The 19,382-nt window shown below is 45.8% G+C and overlaps 2 protein-coding genes across 2 annotated transcripts; both read left to right on the top strand.

The window, feature by feature from the left end:
* The first annotated feature begins 244 nt into the window (after positions 1–244).
* LOC309332377 (E3 ubiquitin-protein ligase TRIM32-like) lies at positions 245–7,699 on the top strand. The gene is made up of 3 exons (XM_081845547.1): positions 245–425; positions 4,236–4,778; positions 7,284–7,699. The coding sequence occupies exons 1-3, from the start codon at positions 414–416 to the stop codon at positions 7,629–7,631; spliced, it is 903 nt and encodes a 300-aa protein (XP_081701673.1). The 5' UTR covers positions 245–413; the 3' UTR covers positions 7,632–7,699.
* Positions 7,700–9,908: 2,209 nt separating this feature from the next.
* LOC309332702 (protein NipSnap homolog 3B-like) lies at positions 9,909–17,290 on the top strand. Its single transcript, XM_081845831.1, has 7 exons — positions 9,909–10,052; positions 11,837–12,059; positions 12,657–12,812; positions 13,849–13,998; positions 15,879–15,965; positions 16,065–16,460; positions 16,856–17,290. Exons 1-6 carry the CDS (start codon positions 9,993–9,995, stop codon positions 16,139–16,141), a joined length of 753 nt encoding a protein of 250 aa, XP_081701957.1. The 5' UTR covers positions 9,909–9,992; the 3' UTR covers positions 16,142–16,460; positions 16,856–17,290.
* Positions 17,291–19,382: the final 2,092 nt, after the last annotated feature.

Genomic DNA, 19,382 nt, shown 5'->3' with positions numbered 1-19,382 from the left:
ATGATGATGATGTACCAATCTGTAATTCATATGCCCCCCTTCCCCCTCTTTGTATTCTAGGGACATTTCCCACAGTTGTCCAAGGAACAATGCTAGATTCTTATTTTTTGAAGGAACTAGAGGATGAACAGGTATCAACACCTGCCTTGCTTGTTTTATGTGCCTTACCTGGATCCTGATCCTGCCTCTACACACTTCATACAGTTTGCAGCACTGATGTAACAATGGGAGGGGGGAGAGGGCAGGGGGCTGGGGTGTACAGAGGAGGGGAAGCAGGAGGCAGCCGTGATGGACAGCTTGCAGGAGAAGAACAGAGCCCGTAGTGAGGCCAGTGGGCAGTGTGCCAGCATTTTGCTGAACCCAGATTCCTGGATGTATAAGAGTTGGGACATCAACCCTGCTCTGCATGCACTATGTACAAAGAGGTAATTTGACCCTGTAGACCTGTAGTTGAGCAGACATCTTTCCATCACCATCACCCCATTTTCCAGGTACTGTTAAATACCGTATTTTTCGCTCCATAACACGCACCTGACCATAAGATGCACCTAGTTTTTAGAGCAGGAAAACAAGGGAAAAAATATTCTGAATCACAGCTTGGGAGGCTTTCCTTCTCCTCACTTTTTTCTCCCCCTCCCCAAGCAGCACAGTCCCCTTTTCCAGCCTCCTCTTCTCCATCCCTTTCGCCCAAACTCCTCAGGTGACGTCTGCAATTTCTCCCCTTCGCTGCTGCCTCTCCTTTGCCCTCTACCATGACTCTCCACTCACGGCAACCTACCCCTTCTCCCTTCACCAAGCTTCTTGGTCCCCCTCCTCTCCGTCCTCTTCCTCCCCTCTCTTGGCAAACAACCTGCCGGCTGCTCCCAAACCTTCCCAGGGCTTCACGGGAAAGGGGAGGCTGCCGGCAGAGTGGTGTGGCTCCCTCACCCCCAAAGAGCAGCCCAGGAGTGCGGGGCAATGGCGAACAGCCTGCCCACTGCTCCCAAACCTTCCCGGGGCTTCAGGGGAAGGCAACCTGGGAGGCAACCTGGGAGGGCGGGGTAACGGCGCGCGCCACACTCGGGCGATTTGGCTCCAGGGACCACACATTCGCTCCATAAGACACACAGACATTTCCCCTTACTTTTAAAGAGGAAAAATGTGTGTCTTATGGAGCGAAATATACGGTAGATGTATACTCAGATCTAAGCCCCTTAGATTTCAACAGGGTTCATTCTCAAATAATGAACCTGGGAAGAGGGATTGGCTGTTAAACCACGCTAAGAAATGTAGCTCTGGAAAAGGTGTGGTTGGGTGCATAACCTCCAACATTTCTCTGATGAAAATCAGGATGTCCTATCCCATAATAATAATAATAATAATAATAATAATAATAATACCATTTATACCCTGCCTATCTGACTGGGTCGCCCCAGCCACTCTGGGCAGCTTCCAACATATGTATAAAAGCATCATAAAGCATTAAACATTTTTAAAAAACCTTCCCTATACAGGGCTACCTTCAGATGGCTGGGGTCGCTGCAGAACTCCATACCGTCCAACATTTCTCTGACGGAAATAGGGATCTCCTAAGGAAAAACGGGGCATTCTGGGATCAAATCAGAAACTGGGATAGCTTCTGTAAATCTGGGACGGTCCCTGGAAAATATTAACACTTGGAGGGTCTGGAAATTTGCTGTTTTACTCTGTGCACATGTGTATTTGTATAAATGCACACAGTGGCATAGTTTTTAGACTCCAGAATTCACTAAGGGCCCCATTTAATTGCGCATTCACCCTGATTTGCTTGCACCAAGCTTACATTGGAGGTTAGGTTATATTTGCTCTCAACTGAGCTTTCGTCCTGATTTGTGTGCAGGGCAGTTACACAACAACATTTATCTGCATTCATTCTGATTTGCTTGCCGGTTGTTTACACATCTTCCCACCAGCCATTCCTCCATCCCCGTCTTTTCATGACATTTCTTCCCCCTGTGCCCCTGTTACTTTCTAAACCACAAAAAGTTAAAGTTGTCTTTTTTTTTAAAAAAAAAGGTAGATTTATTATACTAGGTGCAGCGGTTCTCAACCTGTGGGTTCCCAGATGTTGTTGGACTACAACTCCCATCATCCCTGAGCTCTGGCCTTGCTAGCTAGGAGTGATGGGAGTTGTAGTTCAACAACATCTGGGGACCCACAGGTTGAGAAAGGCTGTAAACTGCTTGAATTCCTCCTGCAAAACAGTGACAGTACAGAGGCTCCTTTTAAGGTTTTATAGGAACTCCCCTCCCCACTCCTGAGATGGAACTGTGTATTACTTTAGAAACTGGGGCACCCTACTGCTCACTTTGCTGTGGGTGGGTGCGCTCTGGACTTCTGCCCCCCCAATCCTGCTTCATCACTTCCCATTTAGGTCACACCAGCTTGTTCCTGGGGTTCTTGCAGCCCAAAGCACACACTGCAGCTTGTCTCTTCCCCGCCACAGCCATTACAGTCACTGCCACAGGTTTCCACTGGGTGGCTCTCCAAACTGAGAATGCTTTTGCTTTGCTTTGCTCTGGCTCGGAGATGGGTTGCTTGGCTGGCTGGCTAGCAGGCCTGGGCGCCATCTGGTTTTCAACATTGTGATATATATTACCAGCTAAACATTGTGATTTATCACGGCGTCTGAAATAAGGATGGAGCTATGTAGAGGCACTGGCTGGCTAGCAGGCCTGCGCGCTGTCTGGTTTTCAGCATTGTGATATGTATACCACCAGCAAAACATTTTTTAAAAAATAATTCCTGTAGCACCATAGAGACCAACTAAGATATCTGAGAAGGGACGCGGATGGCGCTGTGGGTTAAACCACAGAGCCTAGGGCTTGCTGATCAGAAGGTTGGTGGTTTGAATCCCCCCGACGGGGTGAGCTCCCGTTGCTCGGTCCCTGCTCCTGCCAACCTAGCAGTTCAAAAGCATGTCAAAGTGCAAGAAGATAAATAGGTACCGCTCTGGCGGGAAGGTAAACGGCATTTCCATGCACTGCTCTGGTTCACATGACTGGCCACATGACCCGGAAGCTGTATGCCGGCTCCCTTGGCCAATAAAGCAAGATGAACGCCGCAACCCCAGAGTCGTCCACGACTGGACCTAACTGTCAGGGGCCCCTTTACCTTTAAGATATCTGAAGAAGTGTGCATGCACACGAAACCTATACCCAGAACAAACTTAGTTGGTCTCTAAGGTGCTACTGGACAATTTTTTAATTTATTTCGACTGCGTCACACCAACATGGCTACCTACCTCCAGCTAAACATTGTGATTTATCATGGCATCTGAAATAAGGATGGTGCTATGTAGAGGCACCGGCCAGCTTCACAGTTTTCCCCACCTTGTGATTTTTGCCTAGCACACACACACACACACACACACACACACACACACACACACGTGTCATGATTTGTGATATATTGCTAGGTCACAAAAATTATGAACCCAGTATCACAAACTGGACTTCAAACTGGTTTGGGATGATACATCGCCTGGCCCTAACAGACATCACAATTTGCGATATTTTGCCAGGTCATAAATTAGGAAACTGATACCACGATGTGGACTTCAAACCAAGTTTGGATGATATATTGATATATTGCCCAGCCCTACTGGCTAGACAGAACCGTGTACAGTAGTCTCACGTTCCCACACCATCTCCACTGTATTGCTAGCAAGCAGACGGAGAATGGATTGTTTGCTTTGGCCTCAAGAGGGCTTTGGAGAAGGCTGAGATGAATTCGAGGAGGAAAAGTCCATCAATGGCTAATAGACAAAGCAGCCCCAAATGCAGCCTCCATGTGCAGCTACAGCTTACCCTTAATTAACATTTATACTGGGGACTAATGACAACAAAAGGTAGGTATCCTGCCCATACAGGCTTTGCAGAGGTGTCTTTCTAGCCACTGTTAGAAGCAAGACTAGATGGACTCTTGTTCGGATCTTGAAATGTGATTCTTACGTTCTTAAGCAAGAGTTCATATGCAAGATCATATTAGCTGTGCCTTAACTTTAAAGAGGTCCAGAATATGCCCTGTTGCTTTGTAAGTTTAAATGCTAGAGGTGTAGCATTCTTCTTCAGCCTAAGCCTAATTTAGGGGACCACTTGTTGCATCCGAACAAAGTGGAACGTCTAACGGACAAAAGCTTTGGTCACAAAATATGTTTCGCTAGCCTAAAAGGTGCCATCCAACTCATTGCTGTCTGTTCCTTTTCTGTTTGTTAGTTAGAACAAGTTCTCAGATTTAACAACAAATGGAAACTTTCCGGAATCCAGAAGATCCACTACAACTCTCTAGAAAAGATAGTGGGAGGATATGGCACAATCCCCGGCAAACTGATTTGGCCAAACAGCCTGACAACAACTCCCGAAGGTGACTTGGCCGTGAAAGACAGTGGAACTGGGCACATCCAGATCTATAGCGCAGATGGTCAGGTTAAACAAAGGTTCCCTTATGGATTCGAACCAATTAAAGGGCTGGGGGACATTACCTGCATGAAAAATGGCGTGCTTCTCGTTACAAACGGGACCAGAATCATCCAGCTTTTCAGCAAAGATGGGGAGCTGATCCACGAGCTGAAGTCTCCAAAAATCACCTGGCCTAATTCATATGGGATAGCCGTCTTGAAAGCGAACAAAATTGCAGTGACAGACTGGAGTGACGGAGGGAAAATTAACATCATTGGAGTGGACTGGAGAATGAACGCCGTTCTGAAGACAAGTTCCATAGAAGGGTTTCATAGGCCGGTGCGGGTGGTAGCCAATAAGGTACAGTATGAGACCCCAGAAGGGCCAGATATCTGCTTATTGGTTGGTAGCACAGAATGCTTCAAGCCTCTAGCCTAAGTTTAGACAGTGGAGTGGGCAGCAACTAGAGAAATGGGGGCCTTTGGGCCTTTGGAAAGGAAGGTAGCAGGAGGGCCTCCTTCTGTTTACTCCTCTTGGCACCCTTGTAAAGGACTGTTTGAGCATCCCAGCTGCTCAGGGTTCCACACAACCTTACCTGTAGCACCTGGCTGAGTGTCAAAGGGCTGGATGGATCTTTGCACTGATCGGGCCAGCAAGGCAACTGAGAGAGAAAAGGAGTACGCAGCTTGTGGTTTGTGAAAGATGCAGGCAGAAACCAGAAGATATCTCAACAAGATGTACATGCCAAGTTTGGCTTGGATTGATGCCTTTTGATCGGCTCAAAGTTAATAAAATTGATAGACCGCTTCACACTGGAGCACTGTACACGTTAAAAAAAACCCCACAGAAACACAATACAGTGGTACCTCAGGTTAAGTACTTAATTCATTCCGGAGGTCCGTTCTTAACCTGAAACTGTTCTTAACCTGAAGCACCACTTTAGCTAATGGGGCCTCCTGCTGCCGCCGCGCTGCCGGAGCCCGATTTCTGTTCTCATCCTGAAGCAAAGTTCTTAACCTGAAGCACTATTTCTGGGTTAGCAGAGTCTTTAACCTGAAGCGTATGTAACCTGAAGCGTATGTAACCTGAAGCGTATGTAACCTGAGGTACCACTATATCTAAGAACAATAAAGTTGATTCAACCAACTCTAAAACAACAACATATGCACCCTGAAAACAATGGAACAATTTCATCAGATATAAGATTGACTGGCCTCAGGAAAGGCCTTTGGTTGGGGGTCCCCCCCCCATATTATCCATATTGAGTGCCCATGAGCCCAAGTGGGGAATATGTTTCACTTGATGCACAGATAGTTCAGCTGGTTAGAACAGGGGCCAGCAAACGTTTTCAGCAGGGGGCCGGTCCACTGTCCCTCAGACCTTGTGGGGGGGCCGGACTATTTTTTTGGGGGGGGGAAGGGGGAAATGAACGAATTCCTATGCCCCACAAATAACCCAGAGATGCATTTTAAATAAAACCACACATTCTAGTCATGTAAAAACACGCTGATTCCCAGACAGTCCATGGGCCAGATTTAGAAGGCGATTGGGCCGGATCCAGCCCTCAGCCTTAGTTTGATCCTCAGGGTCCTTTCCAACTCTACAATTCTATGATTCTATGTGCACAGAGTCCTTCTGACTCACAGGCAGAAATATGCATGTACGGGTGTTATGTATTGAGTCGAATAGGATCCAAAAGGCAGCAGTCTGATTGGTCCTAGAACAATAGGATTCAGAATGCAGCAGTCTGATTGGTCCTAGAACAATGCAGCAGTATGATTGGTTGGCAGGAACCACCCAATCATGCTCCAGATAGAAGTGAATCCACAACCTGATTGGCTTACAGTAGAATTCCGGAATTAGCCAATCATGTGCAGCCCATTGTGTAAATAATGTATATAAAGCAGATACTTTGAGGGGACTTTCATTCATTCCTCCTCACCACTATGAGCTGAATAAAGAGCATGAAATCACTTTGCGACTCTGAGTATATTTCAACGGGCATGGCTGATGTTGATGTGGATCCCACTGGATGGGTTGGATGCAATATGGATGGCATTCACAACTGCCCCTGGATGGACCTACGGTAGATGGGGCCAAGATTTTCAAGCGGCCCCAGCTGCTTTCTGGCCCTGCCAGTTAGTGACTTCTTTGTTTCTTTGCATTCTCTTTTCCCTATTTAATCTCACTTGTATCAGCCCATTGAAGTAGGTGGACATTTGCTCGCTGAATCATCCAACTAAAGGTTTCAATCCAATACGCATCCCAGTGAAGTATGTGCTGGTTTCTGCCTTAACCTTTGACAAATAGCAAACTTGGTTCTCCCTATGAGTCAGTGTGTGGTATAGTGTCAGAAGAGCATTGGACCCAGGTTTGGTGTTCAAAGCTCTGCACAACCACAGAAACCACAGGGTGTCAGACTTGGCTTATGTGGAGTTGAGAATGAAGAAAAAGGAGGAGAGCAAATAAGAAGTCCCTTAGTCCTTCAGGTCAGAGAGTATCACCAGGCCTAGTCTTTCACCTGGTCTGTTGGGATAAGGAATTTATTTGTCTGTGCCTGAATTTGATCACACAGGTTGAATCCTTGCCTGACGGCCCTCAGGTCACAACTTCAGGACTTGTTCTGTGCTCAGATCCTCATCCCTAGTGACCTTGGGCCAGTTACTAACTCTCACCAGATCCTACTTTGCAAGGCTGTTGTGAGACTATTTCCCTAAGTTCTTTTGGAAGGTGGGAGGGATAGCTGGGTGAGAAATAAAGGCACTGTTTCCTGAGTTACAAAGCGGCTTTTCTAAGACCTGTGTGAAATACTGTTAACATTGTTCTCTCTTCCACCCCCTTCACTCCACAACTTTGCCCCCACAGAATGACGAAATCTTAGTTACAGAAGGGCAGCTTTTCGGAAGGTACCAGGGCTGCTGCATCAAAGTTCTCGACAAGGGAAATAAGGTAAAAAGGACCATAGGGCCGCGGTACGGGTGTGTTCATACCTTCGAAAACCCTTCTGGCATCTGTGAGGATGGGCACGGGAACATCTTCGTATCTGACGAAGGAGAAAACTGCATTGTGATGTTTAATCCCGACTCATCCCTCAGTACTGTGTTGGTGAACGAGGGCCTGCAAGGACCAAGCGGACTCTCCATGCTGGACCATGGGATGATAGCTGTCACCGACTGCTACAACCACTGTGTTAAAATCTATCGGTACAAATGAGCAAGTCACCACCTTCATTGAGCAAGGGAACTCACTGGAATAAACACAGCTGACTCTCTGCTTTCCCAGCCTTGCTTCCAGCTTCTAGCTCACATAACGCAACTATCCACTCTGGTCTTTGCTTTTCTAACTACCAGCTAGCTAAGGGGGGGGGGGCACCCGTTTGTTATCTGGCACAAAGCCACTTCCTTTGTTACTTTAATGGCCCATACTTAGGCTATTGCCTCATCAGGATGCTACCCGGGCTAGTCCAGGAATTTGAATTCTTACTTGCTGGATCCAGGAATTAGAAGAGTCTTGGCATGCAGCCTAACCACCCACCCCAAGCCATAACATCCCTAAAGCCTGTGATATATTATAGTGGTATCTCGGGTTAAGAACTTAATTCGCTCTAGGGGTCCGTTCTTAACCTGAAACTGTTCTTAACCTGAAGTACCACTTTAGCTAATGGGGCCTCCCGCTGCTGCCACACTGCTGGCACGCGATTTCTGTTCTCATCCTGAAGCAAAGTTCTTAACCTGAGGTAATATTTCTGGGTTAGCAGAGTCTGTAACCTGAAGCATCTGTAACCTGAAGCATCTGTAACCCGAGGTATACACTGTACTTATGTATACAGTCTGCAAAAACCGATGCGTGGCAAATATGCCCAAACCGATGCGTGGCAAATATTCTGACTCCTGCAGCCATTTTGGATGGTCCCAGAGAACAAAATCTGTAGCTGATTTTCCATCCCAATGCAGCACATCCATGCTTGCTGACACGGGAAGAAAAGGCGTGTTTCTGTAATGACCTTCGGAGGCAGGCTGGATGGGCACACCCCACTGGCTATTTTGCAGCAACATGCTCATGTCTCCTGTTCTAAAAAGATTAAGCCTCGTGGCCACCTTTACAGAGTAGTTAAAACAAATTACGTTCACATACACTGCCAGCCTGCCGTTAGAAAGCTGAGCATGGGCGAGGGAGAGAAAGAAATCAAAGGAACAAGGACATACCTGCCCCTTTCCTAAAAACCTCTTGGTAAGAAGCTCTTCGACAGTGGAGCAGATGAGGGGTGGTGGACTCTCCTTCCTTGGAGACTTGTAAGCAGAGGCTGGATGATCAACTGCCATGTATAAAATCATAATTGTAGAGTTGGAAGAGATCCCTCGGGGTCATCTAGTCCAACCCCCTTGCAATGCAGGAATCTCTTGCCCAATGTGGGGCTCAAACACACAACCCTGAGTCTCATGCTCTACCAACTGAGCTATACTTGCACCCAGTGCTTCTTTTTTTTGTTCAGCCGGAGCTCACCAGAACCCCATTCCGGCACCTCTCAGGTGGGCGCCATTGACATTTGACGAGAACAAGGTTCATGGTGAGCTCCAGCCCCTCTTTTTCTAGAAAAATAGCCCTGCTTGCAACTATGATCTAGGTGAGATTCCTGCATTGCCTCCATAGCCTTTTCTTCTCCTGAAGGTGTCCTGCAAGACAGCAGAAGTTCAGGATCAGAGTTTTCCTTCTCCTAAATGGGCTACCTTCCCAGGTGGACAAGCCCCATCTGCCCCTCACTTCCCTCTACAGCACGTGTAGAAACCACCTTCTTGACCGTTGGACCCACTATGGTTCTGGTCCACTCAATCTGACGGAGCCTGTCTTCACATGCAGGAGATGTCCCTAACTCACCAAGGATTTGACACCCATCTGCTACCCTCACCTGGTTTAGTCATTTCCTGGGATGTGGCCACGGTCCATGCTGACAGCATCTAGGAGCCACTGTTGAGTGCAGGGGGGCCGGGGACCAAAGGTGGACAAACCACCTTTTTGGCACCACGGAAGTGGGGTCCCAACTCTTGAATAAAATATTGGGAGACCCAGGTAAGACACACACCCCATACACAAAATCAATCGCAATATGCGGTGCACGCACGCCATTTGAATCCACAGGATCCTGTTCATTTGAAACGAAAATGTCAACGTAGTCCGGACGAGATCAATCTTTCTGCCTCTTCGCAAGGCGCGGGGAGAGCCTTGTGAGCCGACAAACAGGTTTATTCATTCATTATCACCCTCACCCAATCTTTCCAGAATGACCATAAGGCATTTTTTTTTTTTAAAGGCACGCAGTTATCATCTGGATACAACAGCTGAGTTCATTGCTTCTGGTTTGCAAAGCGTTTTAACGACCAAACTGGAACCCCCAAACATTTATGGACGATTGCAGTCTACCTTCCCGGTTTGGCGATCTTCCTGCAGCTGCTATTCTTAGAAAGCGCCACGAGTCTTTTTGTCTCCCTGCAGCCTCCATAGGCAAAGGGTCGGGGCGAAGCTGTGCAAGGAGCCTTTTGCTTCCTTGGCAGCAAAGCTGGCGGCGGGCGCTGCACGATGGTCTCGCGCGTCCTCGGCTCCCTCCGCAGAGCTGCGTTCTCGGGGTGCAAAGCCCAGGTAAAGCCGGGAAAGAGGCGCCAGGCTTCAGATTTCTTCTCCTGACTTCCCAAGTCCATCGGGAACGAGGCTGCCAACTTTTAAACTGCTTTTCTTTTCTGTGCAGCTGCGCATTTAAACGCGCCCATGGGTATGGAGACCATACCATTTTTAACCGTATCACATTTTCCGGGAAGGGTCGGGGAAAACCGTCACCTGCTCATTTTCACGCAACGAGCTCCTGTTTCAGACACCCGGGATTTGGGGAAAGGAAGGTTCCCAGTTCCCACGTGGGGAGGCGGACACGCTTGTAGGGTCCCCCTGCCTATAACAGGCAGGCACCCAACAGGTGTGTGGCGCTTCCAAGATGGGTAGGTGCTACCTGTTGGATTTCTGCCTGCTACGTGAATCTTTAACGGTGCAGGAGCCTGCCCTGAGAGGAGGAAAGCAGAGGCACGCTGGAAAGGATAATATTCCTTCAAGTATAAATCTCCACCATTGCTGACTCTCATAGATTAGTTGCCTCATTTGGTTTGGATTTCCAGCTTTCTAACTGGCCCCTGTGCCTTTAAGCTACAGGTGATTCACCTTCTTCAGCTCAAGAACTGCCGTCAAGGTTAGCCAACCGGAAGGTTGCAGGCCAGAGGTGATCATTGGCAAAGGCCCCACCAAAAACGCACACACAGCACATTGCATTGCTGGGTTGAGATATTTCCTGCAAACTCTGCACTGCAAAGAGGCAATTTCTTCCCCTTGGCAGTACAGTGGTACCTCGGGTTAAGTACTTAATTCGTTCCGGAGGTCCCTTCTTAACCTAAAACTGTTCTTACCCTGAAGCACCACTTTAGCTAATGGGGCCTCCCACTGCCGCCGCGCCGTCAGAGCACGATTTCTGTTCTCATACCGAAGCAAAGTTCTTAACCCGAGGTACTATTTCTGGCTTAGCGGAGTCTGAAGCGTATGTAACCTGAAGCATCTGTAACATGAGGTACCACTGTATTGCTGCCCTTCAGGGTCTACACTGGCCCCTTGTTCTCTTGCGGAAATGATTCAAGCTACTGATCCTAATCTACAGGTTTCCCTGTGCGCTCGCTTCTTTGTATCCTATTACAATCTCCAAGATTCATTGAGAATGCCCTTTTCACGAGACCATATGTGCATCAGAAGGCAACTGGATTAAAGACAGATGTTCCCATGACCGCCTCTCCCTCACCGCTGCCCAAGATACAGAATTCTCCTTCTGCCAGAGCATTTTAAAAAAATATATTGTAAGACCCAGTGCTGTCCTTTAGAATTTAGGAATAAGTCAGGAAAGGGTGGGAAATTTCAAGGAAGTTGATAAAATGTTTTTATGCGTTTCTTCTCTCTCTGCTGTTTTTTCTTCCCCAAACTAGTCTTCAGGATGTGCAATGAATTTAAATTTATATGTGTAGCCATTGAAGATGAAACGCTAGTGAGCAAACAAGATCAAACTTGTTTAGGGAAATTTTTAATGTTTGGTGTTTTATGGTGTTTTTAATATTCTGTTGGGAGCCGCCCAGAGTGGCTGGGGAAACCCAGCCAGATGGGCAGGGTGCAAATAATAAATTATTATTATTATTATTATTATTATTATTATTAATTTATTTAGGTTTGTTGCACTAAGTAGATTAAAAAATTAAAGAAGCATTTGCAGCTTCACATACTAAAACTATACCTTGTAATACTACTGATCCAAATAATTATTAGCATGGCTGCAAACTTAGAAACAAAACCCTCATTTCATTTTCTAACTGGAATTCTTGCTTTTATGTCTCTCTTTTAAGCCAAGTCTGTATCAAGTTTGCTCGTCTCTTGCCACAGGACCCAGGCAAGATGTTGGCACCTTCTATGAACTCCGTACTTATGATATCAAACCAGCAAAGGCAAAGGAATTCCTTGAGTTGGTCAGTAAAAGCATCAACATTCGCGTGGCTCATTCAGAGATGATTGGATTCTGGACAGCGGAGTTTGGGTCAATGAATAAGGCTTTCCATATTTGGAAATATGGTAGGTACTGCGCGGTAGCGCTTTAACCATTTGGGACCTCTATGCAGATCCCGAGTAGGATATTTCTCAAGCGATTGTAGATATTTTGGGAAGGTTTACTGTCAGGTTAATTCGCTGCAATTGTTGTAGGTAAAGGTAAAGGGACCCCTGACCATTAGGTCCAGTTGTGACCGACTCTGGGGTTGCGGCGCTCATCTCGCTTTATTGGCCGAGGGAGCCGGCGTACAGCTTCCGGGTCATGTGGCCAGCATGACTAAGCCGCTTCTGGCGAACCAGAGCAGCGCACAGAAACGCAGTTTACCTTCCCGTCAGAGTGGTACCTATTTATCTACTTGCACTTTGACGTGCTTTTGAACTGCTAGGTTGGCAGGAGCGGGGACCGAGTGACGGGAGCTCATCCTGTCGCTGGGATTCAAACCGCCGACCTTCTGATTGGCAAGTCCTAGGCTCTGTGGTTTAACCCGAGGTACCACTGTATTATTATTATTATTATTGTTGTTGTTGACTGTATTATTGTTGTTGTTGTTGTTGTTGTTATTAGCCTGCCCATCGAACCTGGCCAAAGGAGTTCTAACACTTCTTTGCTTTCTTATATAGACAACTTTGCCCACAGGAGAGCTGTAAGGAAAGCTGTGGTCGCTGATAAAGAATGGCAGGAAAGATTGTCAGTACTTCTTCAATTCCTAGACAAGCAGCATATGGAAATTGCTTACATGGTCCCCTGGTGTGAGCTCGGGAGTTCTCCAAAGCCAGGTGAGCTGTCTTACTGCACTAACAGTATACGGTACTGGTCTTTAGTATTGGAACAAATTTCAGGGAGCATTTTGAGGAGAGGGCGTAAGTAACATTACTGTGCCACCAGAGAGCTCTGGTTAAAGTTACCACAGGCTGCTCTGGCCCTTTCTGGTCACTGGGTCAACGGGGAAGAGGAATTCCTATGAGACGTGCCCTGGAAATGTGGTGCTGTGCAGATTCCTAATTTCCGGAAGAAGCCTCTCCAAAGCTCATGGGCGTAGCCGGGGGGGGCAGCTGCCCCCCAATCAATAAAAATACATAGCTAACTGAGGTTCTTCCCCCCCCCCAACAAAAGGCCTGCCCCCTGCAACAAAAATCCTGGCTATGTCCATGCCAAAGCTCTTCATTCTTTGCAGCTGAATTTGAAACATGCTTCATACTGTAGTAGAATCATTTGGTCAAAAATAAAACAGACATGCAAGGAGGTAAGCAGGAGAAACAGATGTGGAATTTTTCGTAGCCTGATCTTCCCCCCCCATTAATGGATCTAAGCTACAGCTTTGGTTTAAAACATCCATATTTCATAGTGATTCAAAAAACAGTCCATGTCTCCCAGTATATTTCATCATTCATATCAGTATAATATCTTTCCATATCCGTAGCTTCCCCCTGAGATAAAAAATTTCCACCCATTTCAGATCTTGAGAGGTTTTTAATCCCCTCCTCTAAAATACACTTACCCACAGATAAGGGTAGAAGAACTAGGCATTTTGCGGATTTGCAGGGGAGAATTGGCAGTGACGGGTACATGGTTGTAACTGCTCAAAAACAAAAAATAAATTAGAAACCTAAGCACGCTGTTCAAAGAGAGGGAAGCATAGGTGTTCATGAAATGCAGAAATAAGATTTTGGGTCATCATCAAAGAACTAAAAAGTAGGCTGAAAATAAATTGTTGGTGAAGAGATCAGCATAGGGTGAGCAGTTTTTTATTTTGTATTTTTGTATCTAGCTGATAATTTCTGTCTCCTCCCTCTCCCCACCCCACCTGTCTAGGAGTTTATGAGTTGGTTACTTATCAGTTGAAACCAGGTGGACCCGCTTTGTGGGGAAAGTCATTTAAAGCAGCGATTGATGCGCACATCAGCAAAGACTATTCTAAACTGATTGGTGTCTTCCATACAGAATACGGATTACTTAATACAGGTACAAAACCTATTCCCTGTGTTGTTACGATCTGTAGTTTCACACATAGAATCATAGAATTGTAGAGTTGAAAGGGACCCCGAGTATCATCTAGTCCAGGTATGTCCAAAGTCCGTTTCGGGGGCCTAATGCGGCCCACCTGCCTGTGTAATCCGGCCCCTGTGGCAGTTTATTTCCTGGGGTAAAATCCTAAAAAAAAACTTCAACCCTAAAAGAAACTCAAAAACTTCAATCCTAAAAAAAGGTCAACGACTTTGGTTGGCCCTCACAGCCCTTCACTTCATCAAATCTGGCCCTCTTTGATCTAGTCCAACCCCCTGCAATGCAGGAATATGCAGCTGTCCCATACAGGGATCGAACCGGCAACCTTGGCGTTATTAGCACCACATTCTATCCCAGTGAGCTATCCAGGCTGTTGGTCATGCTCGGTTAGACATGCTGGTCTCCATTCATATCTGTGGAGGGACCTGACATGCACCGACATTCCTTTGTGCTATGGATTATGTGCAGTGGTGAAGCAGAAAGTAATATATTGAAGCTGTTGTCTTAATCCTGTGACTTCTCCCCTTCTTTGTTAATCACTTCCATTTATCATCACACCCTCCCATATTTGGCCATGCATAGGAGGTAATGATGAAAGGTACACCTTCTGAACATGCACAGAGTGAGTTTACATAAAGACATAAGAAGAGTACTGTTGGGTCAGGTCAAAGTCTCGCCCAGCAACCTGTTCTCACAGTAGCCAATCAGATGCCCATTGGGACTTGTGCGCCCCGGATCTTCCTCTCTAGATCTGGGTGTTGCAGATATTAATATTGTGCAGTTTGAAGTAACTGGGTGCATGAAAACTGACTCCTTTTGGAAATGAAGCATTATCCAGATCCATGAAAACATTGTTCAAATTTTACTAGCAGAACTCTTCAAAATAAAACAGAAACATCAAATGATATATCCAAAAATATTCATACAATGTCTTGTGCTGTCCAGCACAGGCTCTGCATCTTAGAAAATATGAAATAACCCAAACAGACCTATAAGCAAAGGTCTCTCTTTCTCTCCCCACAACCTGCTTTCCAGCCTTCATTGGCCTTAGTGTCACGGTCTGGTTCACGGGCGATCGAAGTCCCAACTGGGGACGTCGGGACCAGGGGCAAGATGGCGGGGTGGGAGCAGGAACGGGAGTCCAGAAGCCAGAAAGCCAAGAGTCCAAGGGTCAGAGAGCCAGGAGTCAAGAAGCCAAGGGTCCGAGGATCAGGAAGCAATGAGTCACGAAGTCAGGGGTCCAAGGATCAAGAAGCAAGGAGTCAAACACAGCAAGGCAGGGAATATGTTGCTGTGGCAAAGAGCTAAAGGGAAAATGCTGACCTTATATCCCTTCCCGGCTCTTGCCACCAGGTGCTGTGAGTTACCAATCGGCCTCACCTGTGTGGCCATGCCTTGCCTCTTCAGAACAAACTTAGGAAAGCCCCAGTCCTGCAGAGTCCTATTGGTCACGCACACCTGACACTTAGGCTGAGAGCTTCATCTACATCTTCACTCCATAGAGTTTGGGAGACCAAGACTCAAAGGCAGCTCCCTTCAAAGTGGAGATTTGCAACTCAATACCTTCATTACGTGATCTAAGGTTACAACACTCACATGTTAACTAGCAGAAAACAACAATTAGATTCACTCAGCAAAAGCCCAGAGTCCTTTAGAAAACAATACTGGAAAAACCCCAATATTAGCAACCCTTCAGCAATACATGTTTAGCCACATTCCATTTTAAACCTTCATTAGTACACATACATTTTTCATTTCTGTTTGAACTGAATCAGTTATACTTAACCGTGGATAAACTTTTTCCAGAGCTGACCTTGGTTTTGCTCCTGTTTTCACAGTTCATGTGCTTTGGTGGTATGAGAATCCTGATAGCCGTGCGGCTGGGAGGCATTTTGCCCACGAAGATGCCAGGGTGGTAGCAGCAGGTAAGAGGTGATGGTGTGTCTTGGCGTATGTGCCAACATTTCTTTAACGCTGCTCAGAAAGTTTAACCCGGTTTTGTCCTACATTGCATTTACTTTCAGTACGGGAGAACGTTCAGTACTTGGAATCCCAGCAAAACATGCTCCTGATTCCTGCAGCATTTTCGCCTTTGAAATAGTTCTCTAACAGATGAAAGGCAACAGATGAACAAATCCTTTCTTTATTTCGGCACTTTTATCCTCCAATTGCAATGTTTGTGCCTTGATGCAAATTGAGTGTAGTCTTGCAAAATGTTGAATTGCGTGTGCGAAACTTGATGTTCCCGCCGCTTGCTAGCAAAGAAAACACACTAGCTTGCTTGTCTTTAAAATATGTAGATTCAAACTATAGTTATGTATTTACTTATTATGACATTTATATCCCATTTGTCCTCCAAGGGGTTTAAATGGGCTTATATGCTTCTTCTCTCCATTATATCCTCACATCAGCCCTGTGAGGTAGGCTAGGCTGAGTGATAGTGATTAGTCCGAGGTCACCCGGACTTCATGGTTACAGTGGTGCCTCGCAAGACGAAATTAATTCGTTCCGCGAGTTGCTTCGTCTTGCAATTTTTTCGTCTTGCAGAGTGCGGATTCCCCGGGTATTAACGGCTTTAAGAAAAAGGAAGCAAACGTTTTCATCTTGCGAAGCAAGCCCATAGGGAAATTCGTCTTGTGAAGCACCTCGAAAAACGGAAAACCCTTTCGTCTAGCAAGTTTTTCGTCTTGCGAGGCATTCGTCTTGCGGGGCACCACTGTACTTCATGGCCAAATGGGAATTTGAACCCCTGGTCTCTCAGTTCCTGGACTGAATATCTAATCACACTGGCTCTCAAATTCTGTGAACATCTTAGGTTACATTTAACACACAATCAGCTCTTAGGTTTTTATCATAGATAAGTGAAAATATGCAGGACAAATCTGAGCTGATGCTTTTTGTTTTATGCACATACCGTTTTAAAATCGTGAAAAGTAAAGTAAAACAAAATATTACACCCCCAAACATCCCAGAATCCCACTGGATTAATCATAGTCTTAATGGGGAATCTACCATACATTAACATATAATTCCTAGTACTGCTTTTACAGATTAACATCCACTATCCAGATTACAATGAAGCATGAACAGTGTTAGAGATGCATTTCCTAATAATGTTTTACAGTAACTATAATAGATTGTTCAGGCTACATCTGATTACTTTGTGGGATTTGTTATGGGAAGAAATGACGATCAGGGTTGTCAATGTAAAATTAAAAAATGGATGAAGTCCTTCTGAAACACCCCCCAACTGAATTGTGTAATATTTTAGTAACTGGTTTTCCCTGCATTTTAGAGGACAACTATTTCCCCAGGGTTTAAGCTTTTAAGCCCAATAAACTTTTCTAAAAACCCGAAGTTTTATAGCACAATGAGAGCAAAACAAAAAAAATTCCTTCCAGTAGCACCTTAAAGACCAACTAAGTCAGTTCTTGGTATGAGCTTTCGTGTGCATGCACACTTCTTCAGATACACTGAAACAGAAGTTTCCAGACCCTTCTATATAGAGAGAAGGTGGGGAGGGGTATTACTCAGAAGGGTGGTAGGAATGGGTGATTGGCAGATAGCTGTGATGAGCCTGTTGGCGACTCTTAACGACTGCAATAGGTCTTACAGGAGGAAGCAAGGGGTGAAAAGGTGAAAAATGGCTTTGTCATGTATAATGAGATAAGAATCCAAGGTCTTTGTTCAGGCCAGGTTTCTCCATGGTTTTAAGTTTGGTGATAAGTTGTAATTCAGCAGCTTCTCTTTCCAGTCTATTTCTGAAATTCCTTTGTAGTAAAACAGCTACTTTGAGATCTTGTATAGAATGTCCTGGGAGATTGAAGTGTTCTCCTACTGGTTTCTCTGTCTTGTGATTCCTGATGTCCGATTTATGTCCGTTTATTCTTTGGCGTAAGGTCTGGCCTGTTTGTCCAATATAGAGAGCTGAAGGACACTGTTGGCATTTGATGGCATACACAATGAGAGGTTAGCCTATCCCAAGTCATACACCCACACCTCTGGGAAAGTGTCCTCTACAACCCGTTTCAACATGTCATTCTGGCACATGACACTATCAGATATGGTGCACCTATACGGCAATTATAAGCAAAAGCAGAAATAGAACCGAAGACTAAATCTCAAGGGGTGCGATACTGTTTAGTCGCCTGGGCCCCTTTCCCGATGCATACCTCTGTCCTACCCCATAGGTATATTTCCATGAGTCACAAAAGGAACTCTGCTTTGATTTTGAAATTAGTTTTTCTGTTTCTAAAATCGCACCATGCAGAACAGTGGGGCTTTTGTACCATGTCCCCCAACACTCCCCCATTTCCCTTTTTAATTTAACATAATCAGACAGTACAGGAATTCTATAAAGCTCGCTGATTATTTTGTTACTTTCTTTTTGGTTAGTTCTAATAAAGATATTAATCTGCCAGCACTTTGATGTTTTTATTCTAATACACCAGGCACCCCCAAACTCGGCCCTCCAGATGTTTTGGGACTACAACTCCCATCACCCCTAGCTAACAGGACCAGTGTTCAGGGATGATGGGAGTTGTAGTCCCAAAACATCTGGAGGGCCGAGTTTGGGGGCGCCTGTAATACAACAATGTGGTCGCAAGCATTTCAGACTGCCTGATTTGTATACCTTAAGTGTGTGTGTACGCACATGGACATTAGATATTTACATATATTTTGGACTTTTAAATCCTACCAGCAGCACTAGTTCTTGCTACCCCTGGGATTCATGCCCTTGGCAATTAAGGAGCTTCATTCTTCTCACCAGCTGCCCATCCTGGCTATGCAGAGGGATGCCTGGGACTGATGGGTCCTGAGAGAGCTTGTTGCTTAAGGAAGCACCACCAAAAACTGCCTCTCAGAATAATACATACAGTGCAGGATGACTTGCTGTGTGTGGAAGGCTGCTGCTTTTCGTTATGTGCACATCAGGATCCATCACCCGTTTTGTTTTCGTTGTTGTTAATTGAATTTATATACCACTCTATACCCGGAGGTCTCAGGGCAGTTCACAGGGCAAAATCAAAATAAAAACAACAACATTTTAAAAGGGAATAGATATCAATCAGATCAACCAAAGGCCTGGTAAAAAAGGAATGTTTTTCCCTGGTGCCTAAAGCTGTATAATAAAGGCGCCAGGCGAACTTCCCTGGGGAGAGCAATCCACAGACAGGAAGCCACTGCAGAGAAGGCCCCGTTCTCGTATTGTCACCCTCTGGACCTCTTGAGGAGGGAGGCACACGAAAAAGGGCCTTGGAAGATGATCTTAGAGTCTGGGTAGGTTCATTTATATACAGTGGTACCTCAGGTTACATACGCTTCAGGTTACCACATACGCT

Source organism: Podarcis erhardii (assembly GCF_964252035.2).
Source record: "Podarcis erhardii genome assembly, chromosome: 17".
In the NCBI taxonomy this organism is placed as follows: Eukaryota; Metazoa; Chordata; class Lepidosauria; order Squamata; family Lacertidae; genus Podarcis; species Podarcis erhardii.
Note: the sequence above shows the minus strand (reverse complement) of the source record. Positions and strands in the feature narration are given on the sequence as shown.